Raw genomic sequence first — 15,524 nt, forward strand, 5'->3', positions numbered from 1 at the left:
TTATTTTGGAATTTGTGGGGAAGGTTGTTTCCACACTGATGGGCTTCCTCTGATGCCACCCCCACCAATCACCAGTAATTTAAAGGTCTTTTGAATCATTGCACATAGAATAAGATGTTAGTTCTGTTAAAGAAAAAGAGAAAACTGTGTCTCAGTTTCTTGTATTCATGTACAGGCATTAATCAGAGTAATGCTGTATTGTATGCATTGCATTGTGGGAATTATAAATTTTATCTTTGGAAGCAGAAGATATATATGTAATTCATATTTGCTTTCTGTTTGTACCCTCATAACATCATAGCTCTTTGTCCTCTCATTTACCCCCTTAGAAAGTGGATATTCTTTGTGGAATTGGAATAAAAAAAGTTGCCTGTGGAACCCAGTTTTCTGTTGCATTGACAAAAGATGGTCATGTATATACTTTTGGACAAGGTAGGGCAATCTGGTATTTAGATCTTTCCATCTATATGTTTCTGTGTATTGAAAGTGAAAATGAAGAATATTAAGACGCATTTGTAAGAGTGACCCAATGTGGATTTTGGAAGTACTGCAATGCAGTATTAACATAGGCCTAAAATCCAGATTTGTGGCTGTATCTAGTTTGATCTCACAAAAACTATCTTTCGAAATATTCTAATTTAGCTTTTGAAGAGTGTTTTCCTTAATCTTCATCAAATTTCACCCATCCAAATGCAGTGGGTTACTTGAATGTTCACTTTGCCTCATAAATCCTATACCTACACAAATCGTTCAAAACTCTGGACAGGCAAGTTGCCAGCTACACTGAAATAAACATATTTGCTCTTAAGTCAGTTAACTCCTGTGTGTTGGAAAATTATATGCTTAGATCTAGAAGTCTTGTTTTAATAGATTTTGGTTTTGTTTCAGATTTACAGTGAAAATAACAATTTTGGCAATATTAATGAGCACATGTAAGATTTTGTAGGAAATGTACACTAAATTTCTCTATTTAGTCCCAGTTCTAAGAGTACCTAAGAGTTGCTTTTTGTCCCTCCCTGACTTTGCTTGCAAGTAAAATTCATTTTTTGATGTTCTTTACATGCGTGGATATTTCCTTGCAATTTCAGATCGCCTTATAGGTTTACCAGAGGGCCGAGCTCGAAATCACAACAGACCCCAGCAAGTTCCAGTACTGTCAGGAGTCTTTATTGAAGACATAGCTGTAGGAGCAGAGCATACGCTTGCTTTATCATCTACAGGGGATGTATATGCATGGGGTAGCAACTCTGAAGGACAGGTATATACTATTTCCTGTTTATTTCTAACCTTTATAAGGCTAATTACACTTTATAGATGTCATTGTAATGTATACCTTTTGGTGGAAAATCAAACTCTCCCCTGCCCCTCAGATGGCTGCTCTAAGAGAAGGGCAAAGTTGCTCCTCTGATATTTCAGGATTGAGTATTTGAGAATGCTTGTTGAGCAAGTTGTTTAGAATAGTTTCTGAAAGAAGTCTGTCTAATTTTAGAATGATGCTTACTTTGTATTTTTGAAAGAGAAATGTTAGTGTAAAAAGAAAAAAAATAGAGAAACTTGGTTCTGAAAGCCTATTTTATGTTTTCCCTTGCAGTTTAAAAAGCTTGGTTTATATGGTGTAGGAATAATTTTTTATACTTTTATGATACAAAGTTACCACTTTTAGAAATGAAATTCAAAGCTATCAGTAAAAAGTCAGAATAGGTTTAGTAGACATTCTCTTTACACAGATTGTGTTTTCATAAACTATTGTAAGAGCTTCTATGCTACAGCAGAAGTGGTATTTAAATGGTACAGAAGAGGCATGAGCTGTGTTGACTATGCATGAGAGGTTGTGCATAGATGAATTTCTCAGTGTACAAAACATCTTGCAAAAAATCTGTAGCTGTTTTAAGGTTTCTTTGCCACCTAAATTTGCTACTCCCATTAAGGGTGGATGTAATGTTTTATCCAAAATAAAAGGTAAATGATAGCATAATAAAAGATTAAAAGCTAAATATTTTAACCCAGTATATGTTGTCAGTAAGAATCGCTCTTTACTGTTTGCTCTGAATCTTTGCTGAGAGTGTTTTAGAAGTATTTCCATAGTTGTTGATTCTTCCTTGTGCCTTTTCCATCTGTTACAAATTGTCAGCTTGGACTTGGCCATACCAACCATGTCAGAGAACCAACCCTAATAACAGTCCTGCAAGGAAAAAATATTCGACAGATTTCAGCAGGACGTTGCCACAGTGCTGCCTGGACAGCACCGCCTGTTCCACCAAGAGCTCCAGGTAAAAAACAGATGGTTTGTATGGTTGTTTGATTTAGTCTTTTTGTTTCCCGAGGGATGAATGCAACTGGAGCCTTGGAACGTTTGGACAAATTTGTTTCACATTCATTCAGTTTTCAAATTATCTTAGTCTCTGAATTTTGCTACCCTTTATGACGAAATAATGCATTCTTTCTTTTACTGTGGTAGGCGTTTCAGTGCCTTTACAGCTTGGTTTACCTGATGCCATTCCACCACAGTATGGGGCACTGAAAGAAGTGAGCATTCATACAGTAAGAGCAAGGCTCAGACTGCTGTACCATTTTTCTGACCTCATGTACTCTTCATGGAGATTACTTAACCTCAGTCCCAATAACCAGGTAAAATTCCATTTGAAAAATACAGCTTAGCTGTGTTGTGTTGTGCCATGTCACGGGAAAGTTTCTCACCAGATAAAGACAGACCTTATTGGTAGGTTCTGTAGTTTTTGTTTGTATGTTTTTTATTTATGTAATAAACAAATATACAGATCTGGATTAAGCCAGACATTTTCAAATATCATTGTGTATTTTCATTTACGCTAATATTGACATGTCAGTGTTTTAGTTTCCAAAAACTTAGTAGCCTCAAAGCTATAAACAAAAAGTGCTAACCTGTTTCTTGAAATATTGAAGTGCTAGTGATTAATTATGAAGGTTTTTACTCTGTAAGGAATTGAATTAATGACCTTTATTAATGTTTATTCTCATACTGCCTTATTGCAGAACAGTACATCTCATTACAATGCTGGAACGTGGGGAATAGTTCAAGGACAGCTAAGACCCTTGCTAGCACCACGAGTGTACACACTCCCCATGGTACGCTCTATAGGAAAAACTATGGTTCAGGGAAAAAACTATGGGCCTCTGATTACTGTAAAAAGAATATCAACCAGGTCAGTATTGTTTTCACAGGGAATGTATTTGATATCAAATACTGATATTCATACATTTTCCATAACTTCTAGTATACCATTCTCTCTATACAGCTTTATTATGACCAAGTGACTTCACTAGCCTTTACATTTTTATGAGTTACATTGTATGGCTGTTCCTCTCTTCTCTTTTTCAAAAGAGGTCGGAAATGCAAGCCCATTTTTGTACAGATAGCAAGACAAGTGGTAAAGCTGAATGCATCAGACCTTCGCCTACCTTCCCGTGCCTGGAAAGTGAAACTGGTTGGAGAAGGAGCCGATGATGCAGGGGGAGTGTTTGATGACACTATTACAGAAATGTGTCAGGTATGAAGAGTCTATTACTTCAAAATGCCTGGTAGAGTTTTTGTTGTATCTGGTGTTTGTTTGTATTTGTCAGATTTCCTTATGCAGCATGCTAAATTCTTATTCTTCAGTCCTGAGTCATAGTACTAGAACTGTCTACTTATGGATGTCTCCGAGGAAAAATAAACCTTCTTCAAATTGTGGCAATGAGATGCAAAAAAGCCACACTGTAACTTAGTGTTACAATAGGCCACCTTGAAGTTCCACAATAGCCCCTACTCGTTATGGGAACATTTTGCAGACCCCCTTTCTGTCCAGCCAATATGTTCTATAAGATTGTAGGCATAAAATACAGTAACACCTCTGTCAGGGGTTTCTAACATATGTGAAAATCTGTTGCCTGTTGGGTTCAGTGCTGGAAAGGAGTTCAGTGGCAGAAAGTATTTTTACTATGACCGTAGCCAGAATATTGTTGCTATACAGATTCATCTGGAAACTGAGGGCTATGGGCTAGGACTAAGATAGATCTGGTTGCTTTTAAGGCACGACTATGATTGTAGCCAGGAGAAGGATTGAAAACTATACTGGCTGGAGAACTTTGGTTGTTCCTTTACTCTTCCAGGAGTATTACATCCCAAAGAATGAGAATTAATGCTGTCAAAAGAGGATAATTAATAGGCCTGCTTAGTCTGGGACAGGGGAACAGCCATAGTTAGTGCTGGAGCTGGAATTGGAGTTACAGTTAGGATACAGGATGAAAGGAACTAAAGAACTGTTTATTAATGATATTTCTAATACCGGTTAGACCAGAGAGGGTTGATTCAGATAAGGACTTGAGGCCTAACTTACAGATTCTTTCCTAGGCAGTTTACATTCACTGTGAGGTGTAATGAGGGCTCAGAAAATAATTCATTGAAAAATTTGGTACATTGGTAGTTCATGCAAAAAGCTGCACTTGGTAGGGTGTATAGCTTAGGGCTTTTGATCATTTCTAGAACAGGTACCAGGAATATATCACAGAGTAGTCACAGCGAAAGAATGATTATAGTCTGACATACAGGCAGGCCTTCAAATAAACGTGATTTTATTAAGGAAAACCAGCCCTACCATTGTTGCTTTCTCTTAAGTATTCAAAAGAATTTTTAATAAGTAATAATCTCTGTCGTAGACTATTCTGTCTTGTAATGCTATAATGTCAAAATATTTCTGTAATAGGTTTCTTGTCCCTGTGTCTAAGAATGCTTTTTTTTGTTGTTGTTGATTTTTAAGGAACTGGAAACTGGAGTAGTAGACCTGCTTATTCCTTCTCCAAATGCTACTGCTGAAGTAGGCTACAATAGGGATAGGTAAGTTGTCCAGGATTTCTTTTTATTGCAGATGTAAGTTGGTGAAAATTAACTTCTGTTAACTACTTTATACCAAATGGTAAGACTTCACGATTGTCCCTAGTACATTCTTTTCCTTCAGGTTGTGATGTTACTTTGACATGAAGGAGAAGGTGTGGTTTAAATGTGAACTTTCTGGATTGCTGATGCAGAATTTAGTGTAACATTAAGAATTTCAGTATTTGTGGTCAGGGTTAAATTTGCCCATCTTGGCCTCCTTTATTTCAACAGTCAAAAATAACAATAATCTACTTATTTGGACACCTCTTGCTGATAATTGTGTTGACAATTACTATGCTGTGCCTAGAAATATTTCTTCTTTTGCCTCTAATGAAGTAGCACAGAAATTATACTATAGTCTTTTGACCGTCTTTTCTTCCAGGTTTCTCTTTAACCCTTCAGCATGTTTAGATGAACATCTGATGCAGTTTAAATTCTTGGGTATTCTCATGGGTGTAGCTATTCGTACAAAAAAGCCATTAGATCTTCATTTGGCTCCAATGGTTTGGAAGCAACTTTGTTGTATCCCACTCATCTTGGAGGATTTGGAGGAGGTAGATCTGCTCTATGTGCAGACCCTCAACAGCATTCTTCACATTGAAGACAGTGGGATTACTGAAGAAAATTTCCATGAGGTAAGATGCAAAAGTTGGAGCTTTTGAGTTTATTCTGAAAGTGGTCACTTCTATCAGATTAACCTTAATCTCAGTATTAATTTTATTATATGATTAAATATTTCCATTACTGGGATAACAAGGCCTTGATAAGCATTTGGAATAGTTCATGACCTAAATATATTTCTAGGTGACTGATAGTAAAATATTAAACCTAGATCACTTGATTGACTTACACTAAACATATTTTTTCTGTTTTGCCTAACAGATGATTCCTTTAGATTCTTTTGTTGGTCAAAGTGCTGATGGTAAAATGGTTCCCATAATCCCTGGAGGGAACAGTATCCCACTTACCTTTTCAAACAGGAAAGAATATGTGGAGAGGGCAATTGAGTACAGACTTCATGAAATGGACCGTCAGGTAAGAATCTCATCATGATCCTCTCCACATTGTTAACATGAACAGCATTTTTGATTCGTGTAAGTTTCCATTACAGTTTATTAGGGAATATGAAAAGTTTGGTTTTCTGCTGTATCCCCAAGGATTTTTTTCCCCACAAGCTCTTATAGTTCTTTTTAGTTGTTGTTTTTTTGTTGTTGTTGTTCTAAGTCAGTTCTATTTTTCTTAGCAACTGCTCAGTTGACAAAAGAGTACTGGAAATGAGAATTTCTTTTTCATTAGAGCAGTTCCATTGCAACTGTCAATTCTTGAGAAACTTTGCCACAATTGTGTGCACTATGCACTGTTACTAGACATGATAGCAACATAGAGTCTAGCTGAAGTAAGTATTGTGGACAGACATTAGTTTAACTGAAAACTGTTTCTCTTCTGCTTTAGCAAAGAAACTACAAATATAAATGTTCTGAGAAGTATTAATTACCTATTTGCAAATTTCTGTGTGTTTTGTCACTCATGTAGTGAAGTTTGAAAAAGCACTATGATAATTAGATGTTAGGAATATTCTTTTCCTTTTTCTCAAGACATAGCTGCATGCAGAATTGCAGAGTTCTAACCTGTGTTAGAAAAATAAGCTACTAACTTGTACTTTAAGTTCTGCTGTATTGTGGCAGAATCTTTTATGTGTAATTACTTTTAAAAATAGCTTTATTTTAATAATATTTTTAATATTCTCCAGAATTTTGCGAGGTTGTTGACCGTGCAGGGTATGCATGTGTGGGAGGTTGTATTTGGCAGATATTCTCTCTCCTTACCCTGTTCATTAGCAGATACATTGCCTTTGCATTTATTTGGATGGTACAATAAGTGGCAGAAGTACGACAATTGCATTTCCAATGTCTCTTCTTTTTTTTTGGCAATAGGTGGCTGCTGTAAGAGAAGGAATGTCTTGGATTGTTCCAGTTCCCTTGTTGTCTCTTCTGACTGCTAAGCAGTTGGAACAAATGGTCTGTGGAATGCCAGAAATATCAGTTGAAGTTCTGAAGAAAGTTGTGCGTTACAGAGAAGTTGATGAACAGCATCAGCTAGTACAATGGTTCTGGCATACCCTTGAAGAATTTTCAAATGAGGAGAGAGTGCTTTTTATGAGGTTTGTGTCAGGAAGATCTCGATTGCCAGCCAACACAGCTGATATCTCTCAGCGATTCCAAATAATGAAGGTTGATAGGGTAAGATGCTGGTTTTATTTTTATTATTATTATTATTATTCCTGTCTAGTTTAATCTGTCCTTTGGCAATAGCAGCTAGGTTTCCATAACTGCAAATTTACAGAGAAAGTCAGGGATAGGATATGCCCTGAGCTATTAAAGCCAAAGATTTTATTTGTGCAGGAGCATTGAATACTGCATGAATTGCATATTAATTCAGTTGGTATATTTACTATGATTCTGTGATTGGAGGTCAACACAAGCCCTTGCACAAGAAAGAAAACCTCTTCTGTTGTAACTTGTCCACAGTCATTTTCTGTTCCAATTCCTTTCTTCATTCGATAGTTTTCACTCCTTTAAGTTTGTATTAAGCAGCAACATATGACCACTAGTGAGCTCTAAGTCCTAAAACCACTGTAATGAATTTACAATATATTACTTTACATACAGGTTGCATACATTTTGCATTGTGTTTGGGGTTTGTGCAGTGAAAGGATATTGTCTGAACAATATGAATCAAAAACTTGGGCAAATATAAGATAACAGTGTTTTGACTGTCATCTTTGGTGAGGTGTCTCAGGTTGCTTCATGTTAAGGCACAGTATGGTATGTAATTTGAATGTTGCTTGGTATCTTCAGGTGGGCTTCTAAATAGTAGTGTGGTCAAATAGTTGCATTTCATTAGTGAGTGGAATAACTCACACAGCAGGTGATATAGCAGTAGTTTTGCACATACTGAAGGATAAAACAATTGATGTAATAAACAAGAGAGGCTAGTCTGCTTCTTAGAAGAAATATTGAGATACAATGAGAAAATGCTGAATGATAGAGGCAGGGAAGAAGGGATCAATGAAATATGGATATGTTGCATTTTTTTTTAACTTTATTCACAAACTTAACAGTGTCCCACCTTTTATCCATTTCCACAGCCTTACGACAGCTTGCCTACCTCACAGACTTGTTTCTTTCAACTGAGGCTCCCACCTTACTCCAGTCAACTAATCATGGCAGAGCGTTTGCGCTATGCAATCAATAATTGCAGGTCTATAGATATGGACAATTATATGCTCTCACGGAATGTGGACAATGCAGAGGGCTCAGACACAGATTATTGACATTCTGTGAACAAAATCATCTTCCTTTTACTACGAATAGTGCCCTAAGTCCAATTTGTTGTTGACATAATTTTATGGTAACCATAGATGTTTTAGGAGCATAAAAACAGATGTTAATAAACAGTGGCCACAGTTTAGTTACTCTAAATGTAACAAAAAATTAGATGTTTTTATTTTTTGTGATTGTAAAAAAAAAAAAAGAAAAAAGAAAACAAAAAAGTATGATAAGTAATTTTTTTCTCCTTTTTTGGGTCACTTTTGATAAGTTTGCATGGAGACATTTTGGTGCATTTTTGTTGGGAATAGTACATTTGTAAGCCCTCCCAGTGAACATGAAGAGTTGTACATTGTGTATAATTGTTCATTAGCAAGGACAGTTTTACATGAATATTCACATATTTATTTTGTTTTAATTTGAATTGCCTGTGCAGGGTTCCTTATGCAGAGAAAAATAAAGCAAATTCAAGAATTGTTTGCTTGTATGCATTTGTGAATTGTGTATTGATATACTTAGTCTTCATACTTTTTCGTTTTGTCTCAGGAAATTGTAGTATTGCAGTATTTAGACAGGACATGACTTTTGAAGCATCTTAAAATGTTTATTTTCAAGTAATCTGATAGGTAGGACCGTGCCCTGCTTTCTTAATATCTTTGAGGCTTTTTCAGGTATACCATTAGCTTATGCTTTGTACTTCAATATGAGTTAAAGTTGTACTTGATTCCTTCTTGATTTTCACTTAAACATTTTTCTTTTGCAGAGTAGTAATTGCTGACAATAATAATATACAGCCATCTTGACTTGGAAATCTTAAACCTTTTGTCCAAAAAACACCCCATCCTCTTTGATATACAGGAATTGATGTAACTGATCCTAATCAGAGTACAAATAAATTAAAATGAAGGTGACAGGCTAGTTGTTGAAGCTGTGGGTTTTATATACATTCTGAGTATACGACTTTGATTTTAGTAAACTGCATGCGTTTGGTCTCTGTCACAGCTGTAATTGTGTTATAGTCAGCAGTGCCTGGCTTATGCTGTAATGTTCATATCTGGTTAGGACGGTGATGTACTATTACCAAGAAATTTTTATTCTATGTCTTAGGGAAGTGCTGATGACAATTCCTTTCAGTCTCTATATCTGAACTATAATTTGTGTCAAACTGCAAATGCTGTTTTATGTTCAGGAACCCAGTTCAACCAGGCTGAGAAGGGTAGTGTCTTTCCCCAGGTGAGTTGCTGCTGCTCTGGCTTGATGTTCCTCCTCATTCTCACTGGAATCCTTGGTAGGATGCTGTGGGGCCTGAGGGCTGTGGAGAAAATTTATGAACCTAAACTCACTTGGTACACCACTAGTTTGTCTGAGTCTGGAGAACACAGGCATTCCTGTTTTATGTTAGCAGGGATTATTAGGGAAGCTTCCCAGTTGTCCAAGATGGAACCTGATGTATTGCTGCTGGCTAATGTTGGTCAAAGGGCTGAGCAAAGAGCTTCCAGATCCAGGTTTTATCTTGTTTATTCAGTTAGGACTCACTGTTGGCTCATGAAAAAGGCAAATGGTTCTTGAGCTATGACCAAGAACCAGACTGCAGCATGAAACATCTAGAGGGGGACTTCCAATTGTTTGGGGAGAAGGAGGGACTCAGGGCTCTGAAATCATGCAGTTCAGTTTCCTGCCTCATCGTGTACTATGGTTCCAAATTGGACTGAGATTTCCCCATCCTGTCACTATGTTGTGAGGAAGTATATTCACATTGTGGCTTAAATTTGTAGGTGTTGTACATATATAAATATATATATATAAGGCTACAAATAAGAATGGAAGCTGCTATAGAATGTAGTGTATGATTGTATACTAGACCTCACTGATGTGACTCAAATCAGTGCTACCAGTTTGCCAGTCTGTTTCTATCAGATGGAGAAGATAGTAATACTGTGCCTGAAAAATTGGAGTTTAGTATGGACTATGCACTTTGTTTTTTGGAAAATTAGGATATTTTTGGAGGCAGTTTACAGTTAGGTAAGAGGATAACAATGTTTACAAATACTAATGTTCATTAAAAGTTTTGAGTGTGATTCCTTTAATTGAGCCATTTTGTTAATTGTGCTTGTCCTTTAGATATTCTATCTTAGCATGATTAAATCTATCAAGTGCTTAATTATTTTTATTTTATTCTACCGTTTGTTTTTACTGTAATTACATTATGCATGCATTCCTTTTAATCTGCTGATTGTCTTATTTCTGTTGCTTAGGCATCTAAGTGAGACTGGAATCACGTTCAAGTTTCCTGCATAATGCCTCTTCTTATACCTAATTGCATACGGAGATAAAGAATGTACAGCGCTGACTCTGTTGTACTGTTCATTGGAGACCATCTGAGAAAGTTCTAACTTTATGTCAGTTTAAGTGTATTTTTGGTATGCAAACCTCTCCCTGTGGAAAAAGAGTAAATATTACCAGTGTATGTCAGCATTCCATAGGATAAGTAAGTCATATATGCCGTTCTTTAAAGGCAAAAAATGTGTGCAGCTCAGTCTTGCAACAAGCCTACTGATGACAGGGTTGTAGCACTAGGCCACAGCAAGGTAGGCTGTGAGCTATTTCAAAGTGTCATGCCTCATTCCCCTTCCGTTTTTCAGCATTGGATGGGACATGTGTAAGACTGCAGCAGGGAATATCAGTGATAACAAATGCATATCAGAGGTAAGAACAGGTGTGTGACTGTGTTTATTTAGACCCTTTTCAAATTAATGAGGTACGGAGCACACTATGCTTAGAAATGTTAAATTCCAAATCCAGCTAGAGAAAAGAAAGCTTGAAAAGCTTTTCGCCACGTGTATTGTGCTGGGTAGGTTATATATAGGAAAGCACTTCATTGCCAAAAGCCTCTTTCTCTTGTTACACGTGACTACTGTTTGCTGCTGTTTTTTACTGTACGTGTGGAATACCTAACCTTTTCCTCACACCTCAGTTCTCAAGAAACAATTGCTCTCTCTGATTTTATAAGTCTGTCACTTCTTGAAACCCTAATTTATGTTGTTTTATCCTGTTTCTAACCTGGGATTAAATAATTTCTTCTCTTACACCTCTGGTTATTTCCAATCACTTTTTCCTTTTTTTTTTTTGTACACCTAGGAAGTATATCACTAGCCTTTTGGGCTGTCAGATACCTGGTTAGCCCTTTGAAACAGGCAGGCAGACTACAGCAGAGAGAAGATGAGCAACCAGTCCCCAAGACTAGAGGTAGGCAAGTTGCTCTAACCTGATGAAGCCTTATTCTTTGTGGAGGTAGCAGTAGAAGAGTTGGCTCATCCAACAGCCTTGGAATGTAGTGGTAGGTAGTATGTACATCTGTCATGCTTAGAGGGGAACTAGTAAGAGCAGAATGTATTACTGAACAGCAGTATTCTCCAAAGAGGTTAACGAATGATCAGCTCAGGTCTGGAAATTTGATCTATATCTGGCATTTAGCTAGGTGATGAAGTTGAACTGAAAAAACTACCACTGCTTGTAAGTAAACAGTTTTACCATGCTGCAGGTCTTTGTTCCTCTTCTGTTTTATTGCCAATATGATCTGTGTTTCACAGTGAAAATTTGAAGTGTCACCTGGATGTTGCTTTTCCCCTATTTTGTGGGAAAAGGCATGAACTTTTACAACTAAAGTCGTCTTTGCTACTTACATCTGATAACATAGGTGCAGCTTCTGAGCAGGCATTGTTTTTTTTTATACTGCTTTTCTTTTGGTATTTTTATGAAATATATATAACAAGCCCTCCTCCCTCCATACCTGGTAAGTTAGATTTAGAATGTGTGATGATTAAAAAATGTTTCAACAACGTTAAGAGAACTTTGACAGAGCTCAAATGGCTTGGGACTGAGGAAAACTTTAAACATGCTTCCATCTTTGCATCATAGCCTAAGTAAAATGTACCAATGTATACTTACTTGGGAAAACAATTTGGAAATTAAGAAAATTGATTATTGATGCTAAAAATAAATTATCAGCACAACTGTGTTCAAATTTTACCATGTCACAAAAGAAATATCCATAATCAAGGAGAACAGCAAAGTAATATAACTTTGAGCATTTGTATAGAAATAAACCAAAAAATCAAGTAAAAGAGTGTTCTGAGGCCCTCTTTTAACACTATAAATAAAATCAGAAACAGTTCTGAGAGAAAATTGGCAAAAAGGTATAAAAAAATACGTACAGCTGCAGACCCACGTTCATATTTTATAGATACTTAAAAATCTGTTAGATCTGCAGAGGTGTAGCTTTCATCACAGAGGGCTCAGAGAGAGCTAGCATCACAGGAGGGTCTTTGGTTATTAATGTGACTTAAAGAGTTCATAGCTTCTGGCTCATCAATATATGAAATTGGTATTTTCTCCATGCATAAATTGTGTACTCAAGGTAAGGATTCTGTCGGCTTCCCAATTTACACATCATAATTGGTTTATTCAGACCACCAATCTTCTTTCCAACTTACAAATGCTGTTTTAGGATTGATGGTTTTTCTTCCCTTCTGTGCTTCCAGTTTTGTTCTGTGCTTTCGTAGTGCATAAGGATCCTACTTTTAGTTTTAGTTTTAGGATCCTACTTTTTAGTTTTAGGACTGAGTTAATGAAATAGCAGAATATTATAGTGTCATGCTATTAAGTATTTCTAAGTTGTGCAAATAAAATTACTAAATTACTTTGTCTTCTAAGTGAGTGACACTTCTGGACGCTCCTACTGATAAAGTATTTCTCTAGGATTTCTTATCTATTTGACTAAGTATCTGCAATGCTGTGATTTATTTCTTAGTTCAGCCAAATTAGAGAGTTCCAAAGGATATCTGTGGATCAGTAAGCCAGGATGGTAAAGGAGGAGTAAGTATATTAATTTGTGTTGAAAGCTGTAAAATCCTTTCTATTTTTCATGAAAAATGATGAAAATAGCACATAGTGTTTTCAGGAGTCCATAGCTAGCTCACCATTTCTAGCAGAAGAAGGAATAAGCCTTAGGAATGTAGGCTATAAAAATATTTCTGCTGAGATTGTTTGAAACTTATCTTCCTAAAAAAACTGATTGGAAATACAATTTTACAGTACCACTCTTCCAATAAAAAATGTCTTCCAGTGGAATTTGATAGCGTATTTCCTTTCTGTTCAAATATGAACAAAAGATGAGCTATTAGATGAAGTAAACATTTATTTCAGGACTATCTGAGGCATCACAGCTAAATTTGACATTACAATACCCAAAGCATTTTTCTCCCTGTAGCTTTAATAAAAGGAACAGCAGTACTGTAAAAAGAGTACAGTGAGAAATAGGAAAATCAAGCCAGCTGTTCCTAATTAATCAAGGCCTAACTTCAGAACTTGTTTCTACATTTTGGATGACAGTGAGAGGGGGAAAAAAAATCTTTACTTCATTTCACACATTCTTTTTAGAGAGGTCTTTCTAAATTTTAAAGAAGCAGCAGCAGCTTTCTAGGTATTTGTGACAACCTGTAATAATTTTCTAGATAGCAATTTAAGAAGTCACAAATTCTGTTCGTTAGAGAAAAAGTTAGCTTATATTTCAGTTATATAGAAGATTAAAGTGCAGACTAGCAGTAGGCCTGCAAAGTTATAATTGTTGATACATCTACAGCTGTTAAAATGCAACAAAGCTATAAAATTATTTTAAACTGTGGTAGTCTTGATACACTTGAATTCCAGCAATGGAATTTCCAGTTTATTAGCAAGTTTCATTAATGTTGTGTTTCCAGTGTGGTGAGATTATCAACAGTTTCAAGGTCATTATGTTCATAATGTCAATGAAAACCAGAATACTATGATGCATGCACTTAAATTGCTGCAATGAAGAAGTTTTGAATAGTTGTTATGTCATGGAACAGAAATGTTGACTCTCTTAATGGGACAGAGCAGTATTTCCATATGTTAGTATTTCTAAATTTGCCTTAAGGACACATACACTGAGGTATTCTTACTCTGGGTAAGATTTTAATTGAAAATGAAATCTTAACTGCTGTACACTTCATTGTGAATTAAGCTGGAATTGTTCAGGATCCATTGAGCTTGTCAAACTGGTCTGTATGCAGCCTTTTGTTTGACACCTGAGCTGTACTGACATCTGGTATTCTAGAAAAAAAAATAAGTTATCAATAGCCAGATATAACCATCTGTAATTTTTGTAAGCATAACGTTCTATACTGGATCATGTTGAATGGGAGAGAAATTTAAAGTAGATATAAGTTAAGACACGAAGTCCACAAAAATGGACGGGATTATCTTTATGGTTTGCTTCAGGAGTCAGTGCTGGGTGTTTCCTAATTGCTGAACAAATTGGAATATAATGGAAAGCAAAATTTGAGGGCTTGCCCCACACAGAGGAAAGCACAGCATTTGAGACAGGGTGCCTTTTAAAAAGGCACACTGTAGTTCAAACAAAAATCTGAGCTATTCAGGCTAGACCATCTGTGTGATTCCTCTGAATTGGTATAGATACTGAGACAGGTTCAACAGGTAATGCTTTTACTGGGGAACAGCAGTAGGGCTGACACAGTAAGGTGGCACTCAGAACTGTTTACCTTTCCTCAGGCGAAAATCTGTACCTAAGTGCTTTAAGAGCCTTGGAACCTGTTGTTGCCAGACCTGGTTACTCAATACCATGACCAAGTCCCTGTGTGTTGTATCATCCAGGCAGATCTTATACAGCGAAGTGAAACTCTGTCAACCTTTGGAGTCATGCTTTGGTGTAGATGATGCTGTAGCAACTCTGCATAAACAGTGTTTCACTTCCCTGTGGCTGAGGAGCATGCAGGCAATTGACAGCCCTGTAGTTTGGGATGAAAACAGCTGTTTGCCGTTTTTTTTCTTTCCTTTTGCTTTGCACTGAGACCACAAGTGTTTATACAGATCCCTGGTGTAGTGTGTTGCTAATTTAGCATTTAAAGCTGTGTAATTTACAGCTTTATAATTGTACATCACTGTCTTTTCCTACACGTTTGTTCTGTAAACCAGCATTTTTTCACATCAGAATTCCTTTAATGTCAACTTAAAAAAAAAAAAACAAAAACTTGATTGCTTGGTTATTTTGTCCAAGTATATTGTGCACAGGGTCAAACTGGTTTGCACACATTGCCATGCATACCCTCTGTTAATAAATACACCTGACAAATCAGCCACAAATATTAATCACTGAGGAAGTGATAGTTGTCAGGTATGCTGATCTGCTTGCTAGAAGGGACCTTAGATGTCACGGTTATCACTCTTCACTGGTATAATGTGTCATATGTGTTATAAAGCCTTTA

At 36.4% G+C, this 15,524-nt stretch overlaps 1 protein-coding gene across 18 annotated transcripts in view; it reads left to right on the forward strand.

Annotated features, from left to right (window-relative positions):
- The window catches only part of HERC1 (HECT and RLD domain containing E3 ubiquitin protein ligase family member 1), a 123,606-nt gene extending 114,899 nt beyond the window's left edge, over positions 1-8,707 (forward strand). For all 18 annotated transcript variants that reach the window (XM_083850867.1, XM_083850868.1, XM_083850857.1 and 15 more), the window contains exons 68-78: positions 330-432; positions 1,089-1,258; positions 2,132-2,270; positions 2,459-2,628; positions 3,013-3,182; positions 3,362-3,527; positions 4,776-4,852; positions 5,274-5,526; positions 5,774-5,926; positions 6,826-7,131; positions 8,040-8,707. In XM_083850867.1, coding sequence (XP_083706993.1) covers positions 330-432; positions 1,089-1,258; positions 2,132-2,270; positions 2,459-2,628; positions 3,013-3,182; positions 3,362-3,527; positions 4,776-4,852; positions 5,274-5,526; positions 5,774-5,926; positions 6,826-7,131; positions 8,040-8,225 — 1,893 coding nt within the window. In that variant the 3' untranslated portion in view covers positions 8,226-8,707. The remainder of the gene's footprint in view (positions 1-329; positions 433-1,088; positions 1,259-2,131; positions 2,271-2,458; positions 2,629-3,012; positions 3,183-3,361; positions 3,528-4,775; positions 4,853-5,273; positions 5,527-5,773; positions 5,927-6,825; positions 7,132-8,039) is intronic.
- Positions 8,708-15,524: the final 6,817 nt, after the last annotated feature.

Source organism: Anser anser (assembly GCF_964211835.1).
Source record: "Anser anser genome assembly, chromosome: 10".
Lineage (NCBI taxonomy): Eukaryota > Metazoa > Chordata > Aves > Anseriformes > Anatidae > Anser > Anser anser.